Source organism: Fopius arisanus, unplaced genomic scaffold (assembly GCF_000806365.1).
Source record: "Fopius arisanus strain USDA-PBARC FA_bdor unplaced genomic scaffold, ASM80636v1 scaffold00137, whole genome shotgun sequence".
Taxonomy (NCBI): domain Eukaryota; kingdom Metazoa; phylum Arthropoda; class Insecta; order Hymenoptera; family Braconidae; genus Fopius; species Fopius arisanus.
The window spans coordinates 118,623-130,825 of record NW_011887876.1 but is presented as its reverse complement, the minus strand read 5'-3'; the positions used below and the strand labels follow the sequence as shown (position 1 = coordinate 130,825).

Below are 12,203 nucleotides of genomic sequence, written 5' to 3'. Positions count from 1 at the left end.
TTGGGTTGCGTCGGCTGTCATTTGAAAATATTCCTTTGATAAAAACTACCTTGGATGAAAATGAATTGATAATTGAAACTTGCGTAAACTAAGGTGGTTGCACAGATTCAAAAATGTTATTTATTCAACGGTGCTTGCATACACAAAAGAGTGATACTGTTGCTACAGCCACTTTTCTTCACTTCCAAAAAACAAATTAACTTTCTTCTCTTTTGGATTTCAGGAGAGCGTTGGAAGACGGAAAAGGGAGTAAGACAACGATTATTTGTAATTTCTTTGATTGGTGGACCAGAAATTTTCAAACTCATTGTATGATTTAACGATGGTGGCACAAAATAGGATATGACTATAAAGAGACAAAATTTAACATTGCTGAATCCATAAATACTAGTTACGAGAAATTGAAACCATTTTTTTTGCTGTAGCGGCTTGCAAAGGATTAGATTGTAAACAAGGTTCTGCTGGACATGGGTTGCCTCTTCGACTTCGACATTAGACTGTTCTTGGCCCGCGGGTGCGATTTGAACAAGACCTTCCGCAGATGACTAGATGATCAGCAGCTCTATACAAACGGCTCGGTTGCGATTTTCTCGGGAATTACCGGATTAGGCGAATGGAAAAACGCATAATATTCTTTTCATGGCTCCTTATTCGCATCCTCCCTCTTCCTTCGCTCTCCAAAATCACTGTTAAGTTTGGATATTTTCTTTTCCCTCACAGTGATTGATTATAAATCAATAATTGAAACATTAATGAAAATACAATTTGTTGAAGATGAAACACTGATCCTCCATTCATTCAAATTCTTAACGATTGGTCCATTTATCATAACAATTTCAAAGACGAAGATGGCAAGTGGAAATGTGCCTAACACTTTAAACTTTAAGCATCCACTAAATAAAAATATTTTGTGGCTACTAGGCCGAATTCTATTTTATTTATCATCATAAATAACCTCTAATTCGCCCGAATCCAACAGTACCTTAGCAATCTTATTAATAATATCTTAATAATCTTGCAGGGAAATGAATAGTTTTAGAAAATAACAGATTATACAAATCTGTGTGTGAAGATAGGTTAAGACTTTCACGTCCCTCGTTCGACTCATTGACACTTTCGAATTACCTCTGACGTTCCTAACGGTTGCGTAGTAGAAGAGCAGTGTTGCATTTCAGGACTCCCAGGACTCGCTCTCCCTCCACTGTAGTCGCCCATGTCCATTTTAATTGTCACCTGAAATGTAATTTTTTCTTTTTAAGAACCGATGAAAATATTGACAGATTCCATTCAATGTTACGTGCATACATTTTAGATAGCTCTGAATCTTGGCCACAAGTATATTCTATTCAAAAACGTAGTCCGCAATGCTTTTAGGATTTCCGGAGCTACCATACATTTGATTTAATCTAAAAACTTCATTTTGGGTGTGAATTGGTAAACAATAATGCATTGCTTCATTTTATCAAATTTTTGCGCCACACTTTCATTAATTTTTTGAATAATGTTGCATCACAGTTTGAGGGGCATAAATAAAATGCAGGGGATATATTGAATTTGATGGAAATTTTCTCATGCTAACTACGAAGCTAATAAAGCTAACTACCTTAATGAGTCTTTTTAAGTGATATCAATTGAATTTTAATGTTCAAGGCGCACATGGACTATCAGTCGAACGTGATTTTCCGTTCGAATTTCATCTTATTAGCCTAAATATATAAAAATCTGGGATTCCAATTGTGGTGTAGAAACCACTCCAATGGTTGCCAAAAGATTATGAAAACAAAGCTTTCACCCGGAAACAAAAAAGAGGAATAGTTGTGGCAGGGGGCAAAGAGCAATATTGATTCAAATAGAGCTAGCAAATCTATACAAAAATAAAACACAATTTAGCAACTACCATGATAGCAGAGAAGAATGCATTCGACAGTCAATAACAATGGAGAATCAAAATGGACTGGCCAATGTATTCATGCCGGCCATCATGGTAGCTGATAAACTGCGTATTTTTAAATTATTTTTCTGCAAACTTGATACATCACCTTAAGTCAATATGACACTTTACTGCCCCGCACCCATTTTCCCCCTTTTTTTAAATTATTTTTTTTAAGCATCGAAGTGGTTTCCACAACACAATTTCTATCCTAGATTTTTACAGATGTTAGCCTAACAACATTAACTGCAAACTAAACTCACGTTCGATAGATAATTCATGCAGGCCTTAACAAAATTTTTTTTTTATTTTTTTTTAACAAAATTTCACGGATGATTCAAACAACTTTGAATACTCTCTTGATTCAATTAGAATATGATAAGCTACACTTATTGTTTTATTGATTCACAGCACATTATTTGTACTATTTGTAATAATTATTATAATTTCTTCTTGATCAAGTTGAGAGACAGTGGAAGTAACGCTATCATTTATTGAGCTACGCGGTAGCGTATCGGCCAAGTATAAGTTTCGTCTCTATCCAACAAATAAGGTCGAGAGCTACGGTGTATCTATACACGACACCACTACCCCTTCCACTACCTCCTAATCGTATTCAACCCATAAAATTCAAACGCCAGAAGTTACATGAAATTTGTGCACAGTTACAGATATTATATAAATCGCCATCAAACTTTTCATTGATACAAGTTTTCCCTCTTTTCGATTAATATTGGCAAAAATACGCCCATGGCAACGGGCTCATTTCAATATTTTCGCGATTTCTATTATCTTTCGGTTACATTGAAGTCACTAAGTTGGCAGCAGTTCGATCCAACCTAACCTAGGCCAAATTTGGCGTTTAGATGTTGTCATCAGTGTATTCAAACCGTTGAATTGTAACAAGGAAACAGAGGAGAGTGTTTGATTTCTTCTCTAGGATTTCATGTTTTTTATTTAGTTCCATAATTATAATTGCTTATTTTATCGTAACCAATATTAGGTTTACGTTTTGTTGGAAAATTATATGCAGTTCTTGACCTATTTATGTGTGTAATTACAGATGTGAGTGAAGTCAATTTTGGAGGTTGATGGAAGTATGAATTTCGAGATTTGGACATTAAAAAAAAAATTGATTCGGTCCAGATCATGCATAAATGTAGAGAGGTGTTGGTCAAATTGTTGAAACACATTGTGTATTATGTAAAAAAAATCATGCAAATAATATACTTCAAATGAACCGAAAACGTGATGTGGGTGACAAAAATTTGGAAAACGTGAAAATAATTCGTTACTTATATTGAAAAAATCTGTCAAATCTCCCCAAATTACAAAAACTGGTTTTTTTGTAAAAAAAAACTGGGCCAAGTAAAAGTTGTGTTTTGCCAAACTATGGCGCTCCTAGAAATTAAAAAAAACTCGGAAAATGTAAATGAAAACGCCAAGAAAAGTGATACGACTCGATTGAAAGGATTCAATAATGAAAATAAAAAAGTCAGTAGAGGCAGGACCAACTTGGCGCGGTTTTATTTACAGTATAATGCTAAAATGAAATTTGATTAATAATTAAAAGTGACTGAAGATAATCTGTAGCTCTAACTTTAGTTCTTGGGAAAAACCGCGCCAAGTAAGTTATAGTACAGCTTATAGACTCCTGTGCCAGTGGGAATGGATGCAAGCGGGAGCGGCACAGGCCAAGCTTGACATTATCAAGAAAAATCATTGGAACATGAGTCAAGATAGAATGAGCAGGAAGTACCAAATCAGGAAGGCCTTTAAAAGCTACATCCCTGAGAGGGAGAACTGGGAAACTGTAAAGACAACAGGCACCAATGTCATGCACTATGCACTATGCAGATGGTTCAGGATACAGAGGCTGCTTTGGAGCAAGACTGTACGGGCCAAAGGAAAACTACAAGTGCAACTGGTCCTTAGGGATTATGGCTACCGTATTCCAAGCGAAAGTTCTGGCAATGAAAAAGTGCTCAGAGCTTCTGGTATCCCCCATGCCGTGGGTGTAAGCCACATAAAGGAAAAGCTCTGACGTGAACAATCGGAGCGGTGGAAAGACACAAAGACCAGCAGAAAGGTCAGGGCAACCATGCCTGGCCCCAGCAAGAAAAGGTCGAAACACCTACTGGCCATGGACAGGAAAAGTCTGGCCATGGACAGGGAAAGTTTGGCCACTACGATCAGGCTGCTCACAGGTCATGGCAGATTTGAAGAACATTGCAGAGTCATCGGCATGGACTCGGATGGGTGGTGCAAATTCTGTAATGAAGCAAATGAGGACAGTCTACGCATCCTATGTGACTGTCTAGCTCTAGCAGCGATGAGACTGCGCTGGTGGGGAACTGCCTTCGTCAATGAGCGTGATAAAAGGCAAGAGGGAGAGTGGTATCAAAGAATGCCAGTACGAAGTCGGGACTTGTTGTGAACGTGCGACTCGGGGATACCATTGGTATGGGAACGACACTATGGTACTCCCGTGAGGAACAAAAAAGGGCCGACAAGTGAGATAAAGTGTCCCGAATGTAGTGAAGTGGAAAATAAACAACAGACAGATAGCGACTAAAGAGCCACTTTGTGTTGTCCCCTTGTCAATGAATGAGTCAACATGTGGTATCCCCTTGTCTATGAATGTGTCAACATGTGTTGTCTTTGGGGCCGAACACCGCCACGTCCCCGCCGTGGCCCTGGGTAATACAAAGAGCGGTATAAAAATGCGCGTAACTTCTGATCTAATTGTTTCCGGAGACTAGTTCTTGGACATTCGGAAACGGGAAGAAAAAGCCTCAAATCTGGATACATGCCGAAAAGATCGGAGCGGTAGACCTGTTCTATACATTTACCGAGCCCATCGGGTCACGCGGTTCCTGAGCTTCATTAGTGAGAGCTCGGAGAGGCGCCACTGAACGAAACTTCTTGCTCTAATTCGATTTTCCTCCCTCCTTGAGCCATGAATTGACCGATATCGGCAGGGGGCAACCGTGCAATCGAGCGGAAACTTTAAACTTTCCATCAATAAAGATTTTTTTTAATGCTTTCAGAATGAGGAACGACCCTTAATAATTATTTCGTCTTCAGCCCATATTTGTAGCAATTCAATAAATAAAATAGAACAATTGTTCAAAATTCTGAGGTGGCGAGATAACTTTATGGTCTTTGTTCAGAAAATGAATATAACTCTGCTAAGAATTCCAAAGGCTGAAGATGAGAACAGGGCTGGGAAAGCCTTAGCAGTTAAGAATAAATTCACTGAGGCCGACTAACGTTCTACTATTAGGTTTGACCGTTCGAGCCGTTTACTCCCTTAGTTAGCCCTTTTTGGACTGTCTCGGGCTGGGCTGTTATCCTTGACCCTTAGCCCTTTAAGCAGACAATTTTTTTTTCCTTTCAGGAAGAGACGAGTAAAGACGATAGTGGTGTTATACAATTAAGCTTGACCCGTATCCCTCACTCTTAATTTTCATTACTATGTTCTACCCGTCAATTTGAATACTATTTCGACCGATTTTATCGACATCCGTTCACTCTCAGGATTTACTATCCAAATTCACATTCAATGTTCAACGGAAGTTCCTTCTCAATCAGTCCTTTAGTACTCTATCATAAATCATACTATACATCACGACATTCAGGCAGAACAGAATGGAAAACTGTAGTTGGGCTTTTTCATAAGTTTCAATTTTATTTTTTGTAAAAACTGTCATGACTCAAAGCGAAATTATCGAAATCGAATAACTGAAACGTCATTTGATATATCTCATTGAGGCCTTCAAATTAATATATGATATATCCTTACGAATTGAGTTCGAAGCCGCAACAGTTTAGTGTAAAATATCTAAATTATGGTCTCATTAATGGTAAAAATTGAAAACAAAAACATCATTGAAATCAGAGTTAACATATCACTTCGGAGACCTGCAAAAGACCCTCAAAATGGTGTATAAATATTATGGTTCTTGCCTTGGCAGTACCGCAAAATTAAAACGAAATTGATCGTCCAGTGAAAACGGGAAAAAATATATTTATGTTAGAAAATATTCATGAATCAATGAACGTTCATGTAAAATATTTTGAAACTTTGAAAGTGATATATAACATATCTCCGCTCGGTAAATCAACAGGCAGAATAATTGGTAAACAATATTAATTTTTAGGACATGTGACATAATTTTGGGATGGTAGAAATTCCAATAACGGCATGAAAATAGTAACCGAATATGATCAAGCACATACCATTCTGAAAAGTAGAAAATAGTTCAAAATAATATATATATATTCCCATTTACTTTAATTGAAATTATCAAAAATTTTAGCCCAAGTTAAAATTAAAGTAAAACATGAAAATCCTCTATTTTTTATTGGAACTCCCATAACTTCATGAGAAATGATCGAAATAAAACGCTTCAAACCTTATTTTTAAGTTTGTCTAATAAGCTCCCGAATGAATATCATGTATACACTGACTTGTAAAAAAAAAGGGTGAACTCCCACATTCACATTTCAAAAATTCTAATTTTCAAAAAATGACACTAAAGTCATAACAACAGTTTCAAACATCATTTTGAAAATTGCATCAATATAGTCCAAAGTAACGATGAAAATTCAAAACTGGAAATTTAAGGGTGTGACATAACATCAGAGATATAAAAAAACTTGAATAACTCCATCAAAATGGAACTGAATCGAATGAAACATGTACCATTTTGAAAAGTCCAAAATTATGTTCAAAATGATATACATATAGTTTGCAACACTTCAAAATATCTAAAATTCCACGCCAAGTTGAAATTCAAGTCAAATGTCTAAAACCACAATTTTTTTCAAACTCCCATAATTTCATGAAAAATCATCTAACTCGAGCAACTAAAATGTATATGAGATATATACCCATAGAGAAAAGAACAAAAGTCTACTCGCTTATTTACATGAAGAAAGAAAAAAATTTCAGAACATGGCACGCAAGTTTCACTATATGGAGAAGTTTAACATTCCATCAACTTTATTTCATGAAAAATTTTAGACGAAATTCTGAAAATCTCAACAAGATCTTCAAACTGGTCCATAATACGTCCCCATTGTTCAAGTTCAGTGCAGCGATAAATCAAGATTGAAAGTATAAAATCGCGCTATGGCACACTCAATAGTCTGAAAAATCTAATAAGTTGAAATATGACGCATTTCTTTATTTTAAATTTAACCAGTATTACAGAACAAAAAGTTTCATTTTTTATTCTTCTTTGAAATTAGAACATTCATGGAACAGTTGGGAATTTTCCTGAGTTATTAAACTAAATGTGAAATAACTATTATCCGTGGAAAAAACACATTCTAAAAATTCAACATCCTGAATTATTGATATTTTTTAACTTGCTTTTCAAATTATTTGTCCTTTCCGAAAAATATATGGAAGAAAAAATACCAGCGTCTGCATTTTTTACCAGCTGATGTTATTTGTTCATATAAAAAATTATTTTCTTGTTTAATAATTTTTTTCGTTAATTTTATTCAATTAACATTTGTACCTCTATCATTTTCATTTCTTGAATGAATAATTGCGGGACCACTGGAACATGACACAGTGGGATTTCTTCCTCGCCTCTGAAATTGAACAGACTTTTTTATATTTTATTTGTCATGTCAGCTTCCAAAATAAATAAAATCGTGATGGAATCGAAAATTTCGAATTTTCGATTTTTGACTATTTTCCTCGCTTTTTCTTTCTTCAGCGAAATTTCTCCACTTTTCCTTTTCTTAAGCATTATCCCCACTTGGGTGGATCTCAGCGGAGGAGAAGGCTTTTAAGGACCTGCCTCATAAAGGCCCATCCTCAGATGCAATGAGCTCTTCTTTACTCTTTGTTATTTACTAATAGAGGTTGGGAGCACGACCTGCTGTCAAAGCAGAGGTTGCCCAAGCCTGATATAGATCAGAGGGCAACCTCAAGTAGGTTCAGAGCTGTAGCCATAAAATCATTAAAATTCCAATTGTAAGGGACCTAACATGATTACAAAGGTTGCCGTATATTCGTGTGGTGGGGGTAACATCTAATGCGAAAAGAAAATGGTTTTAATTTTTATGCACGTGTTTGGATATTTTCTTTTTGATTAAAAAAAATGGAATTAAAAATGATGGCTCAGATTCAACAGTCATCGGTGGTAATGGAAGTGCGATGCTCGTGAGCTTGAGGTGGAAAAATTTCCTCCTCAATAATTGTCCAAATTTTCATCGCCACTAATATTTGCAGTCATTTGTTTAAGTCACTCAAGCTGGACCAAACAATTTCAAATTTTTTTTGCTTTTGGAAAGAGAAATCTTTCTTGAATAAGAAATTTTCTTAACAATTTCACGTGATTTGTAAAAATGACCGAAAATGTTAGGGGCAACGAAAATTGGACAGCTTAATTTTTATCGTCTCAAATCCACGATTATGCAACTTTCAATTCCATCGTTTAACTGTTGATTTTTAAACACTGTATTACCCTCATTTTTTATCCAGAAAAAGTCTGAATACGTGAAAAACACGTTATTGTATTGATCACCTCAATAATTATGCGTTAAATATCTCCAAACAGAAAAGAACGCTGATAATGTTTTTCATTGTGAGAAGTTTGTGCATTTTAATTTGGCATTAATAGAGGGAAATATAGAAACGAAAAATATTGAAAATGCATATTAAGACAGGTCTATTTACAGTATGATAATATTTAATGATTGTTTTCCTAACAATATTTTCTCTTCGATGAATCTATGAAAGGTACGAACTCTCCTTTTTCGTAAAGTCCATCAAAAACAACCAACAATGAATCAAAAAAATAACAAAAAATGCAATAACTAAGAAAATGTTTCCATTAGCAAAATTAAAAATTTTACTATTTTACTTTTTCCACTACCAAGTTTCCGCCACATATCCCTACTACTCTTGATTACGCGCAGGGCGTTACGGGCCCGAAGAGGGTGTAGCCGTAAACGTTATGATTTGGGACAATTTTGCCTAATAAAGGATAGTAGCTGGAGTAGCTCCTAGAACTGAGGTTGCCCCCTTTTAATGTAGAAAACCCATTCCATATGAACAACTCCAAATGCTAATAGATACAATTTTCTGTTAAAACCCAGCAAATCTATCTCCCAAGTTTATTTCCAAAATACCCCCATCTCCCCGTGTGCATATACCAGAGATCTCAGAGGCGAAATAGACTGCAACTTAAACTTTAAAGCAGATGCTAATTTCGTAAAGAAAAAATGTATTGCACGAGGGGTACAATTCCAACGTCTCACCTATAAAGCATCAAGTTGTGAATATGCATCATATCACCAAAATATATAAAGCCCTTCATAATCCAATTCTAGATTACGCCCATCCACTTCTCCTATTTTCAAGACCCGATACTCAAGAAATCATTAACATAGCTGAAAAAGATGACCAAACTAAGACACCCAGACAGCCCGCTCGACAACCCCTCAGACACACGCCTATCTCACGTAGTAATTTCCAAGCATATAGACGTGGCTGATGTATTGTCCAGAATCTGTTTACCAACATCCGATTTACCACCATCCCATCGGCCACCATCGTTCACCGATACTCGATTGTTCGATATTATCATTATAAAATTATGTTTATGAAATGATGACTAGCAAAAAAATAGTTTTGTGTAAATTGCCATTTACTAGTAATGGTCTTTATTCTTCGAATTGTTTAAGTACATAATTTAAAAAGGATACAGAGACCTAACCCAATCTGGAACAAACCTTGAAGTAATCAAAGAATTTTGAGATATAGCGTGTACCATAACATATGTACAGCAATAAAAATCTAAAGCGGAATATGTCCCGACATAAAAATGTCTTGCGATTTTTTACTCGAATAGGATTGGTATCCAAGCCGAAGGTGACGGTTGGCGAGTCATATGAGTCTAAAATCTTAAGGCTTCAAATATGGATTAGAATTGTTCATAATAATTGTAAATTTCAGGGCTTTGGGAAGGGGCAATGCAAGTCTCTGAAAGACGGTAAATGATAAAATAATTAATGAATAAAACAGTTTCAAGATAATTGTCTCGTTACATCTCATAGATTTTACCTCTGAAATTGGCTGAATTGTTGTACTAGGTGAGCACGACTGGTGGTAGTTCTGGCTTGCAGTTGTTGGATTATCCACTTCCTGCTTGATGCCAGGTAGGAGTCTATTGCTCGAAATCATATTTTCAGATACATTTCCAGACATCATACACACCTGTAAATGAATTCGTGCGTTTTATTATCCCGTGATTTTTATCGGTAGGGATTGGTAGAAGTTATTTATGTCTGAAATCACTTAGTTATCATGTAATAATCGTAATAAGAGATTAACTTAATTGAAATCTACGCAATGCTTCATTTTTGAAACATATATTTTCTAATTAATTAGTATGTTTGAAGAGAGATAAGGATGCATCTAGTGCTGTTGCATCAAGCAGATGCAAAAAACATTCTACATTAACAATTCTGATATGTATCTGAAGGAATGTACTGGAACAATGTTACTCGCCTCCATTTTTCCATTTCCAGTGCCACCCAATCTAAATTTCAACGGTGTAATATGGAATGACCGGGCCTGCACTATATTTCTAATATATCTGTTTGAATTAGGATGATAACACTACAATATATTCTTCTAATTGATTTTTTGACTTATCTGTTTTATTGGACAATGAACAGGGAATTAAAATGATAATTCGTTATATTGCCATGAACCTCAGGTCATGTTATTTTTGAATTTGAGATAATCAGATAGATTCATATGATTTAACTCAAGGTTCTAGAGTACGGAAAATAAACTCAACATAAAGCAAACAATGATTATTGAATATCAATTATTTCATTTTTCAACTTCATCAGTTATTTCAGTATTTCATCTCATTTTATTTATCAGGATTATTTTTTGTTCATTAAAGATAAGAACTTAAGTATTTCTCTACACCTCTGAAAAAAGATGACAGAAAAAGTGTTTTATTATGTTTTCGTAAACATATTATTTAAAAAAAAATATATAATGACAAAAATACTTTGAAGCAGGTTTTGTTTGAGCTATTCTGTTTTTTTTTACATTATAATCCAAAAATTGATTTGCAATGAATAGCTATATTCTAAATTCTAAAAACAATTCAGTGGTGCCTTACAGGCCACCAATAGTATATTGTGCATCAAGGGCGGAAAGTCATGTTTTCCCGATCGAGATGTACATGCTATGTTTCGACATGCCTGCAAAGGAACTTTCGTGTTTTGCCATCTGAAGAGCGGGAGGAAAGTGAATGCTTTGCGCCTTAGAGTGAAACGTTGCTCCCAAGAACGGAAAGTCTTCACTTATCAGAGAGCAAAGTGCGAAACTTCTGTGCAGGTGTGTTGAAAATAAATTTATCGCTATATCTTCTCAATTATTAATTAAACTAGTAGTCGCGTTGTTGGTCGCTCGCTTCGCTCGATCCCGAAGTGGGGTGCGTAGTTGTGGGTGGCTTGCTGGCGAATGCATTCATGCGGGTGTGACCCGTTCAACGGGTCGAACCAATAACTTCCTGTTCTATAATGATTCTCCTGTCTTATAATAATTTTTATACCCCCCAAAATCCATAACGCTTTTTTGGAGAATGAATGGAGCTATTTCGTGTACAACAGAATCAGCACCGAAACACATCGAGACGCTTCAATTGTCTTTTGTTATACCTCGATTGCATCATCCGTTCACAAAAAAATGTTTGCGAAATTTTGTTTCCCATTTTGTTTTTGGAAAACCTGGAGAACGACTGGAGCGATTCAATCTATGATTCAATCAGTGCTGAATGATATGAAGACGCTTCGATTGTATCATATTAGACCTCGATCGCATAAGTCGTTCACGAGAAATCGCTGATTAATTTTTTGCTACAATATTTCTCGACAAACTGGTGAACGACTGTAGCTCGTGAGTGTATAACATAATCAGCGGCGAATTGCATTGAAACGCTTCACCTCGATCGCATCATCTGTTCACAAAAAAATGTTTGAGAAATTTCGTTTCCCATTCTTTTCTTTTAAATTGGAAAACGACTGGAGGGATTCAATTTATAATCTAATCAGTAGTGAATGACATCAAGATTCGTCGATTGCATTATATTAGACCTCTATCGCATCATTCATCCACAAGAAAACGTTGATGAAATTTCCTTTTTCGCAGTTTTTCTGGACAAAGTGCAGAATGGCTGGAGCTATTCCGTGTACAACATAATTAGCGCGCAATCGCATTAGGAGA

General features: G+C 35.7%; 1 protein-coding gene across 9 annotated transcripts in view; it reads right to left on the bottom strand.

Moving 5' to 3' along the window:
• Window positions 1-12,203, bottom strand: part of ERR (estrogen-related receptor) — a 103,730-nt gene that overhangs the window by 81,073 nt on the left and 10,454 nt on the right. For all 9 annotated transcript variants that reach the window (XR_892719.1, XR_892720.1, XM_011313993.1 and 6 more), the window contains 2 exons: window positions 10,020-10,172; window positions 1,126-1,233 (listed from right to left, as the gene is read on the bottom strand). Coding sequence is in view for 7 of the 9 variants with exons in the window: in XM_011313993.1 (XP_011312295.1) it covers window positions 1,126-1,233; window positions 10,020-10,172 (261 nt within the window). In the remaining 2 variants the exon portion in view is untranslated. The remainder of the gene's footprint in view (window positions 1-1,125; window positions 1,234-10,019; window positions 10,173-12,203) is intronic.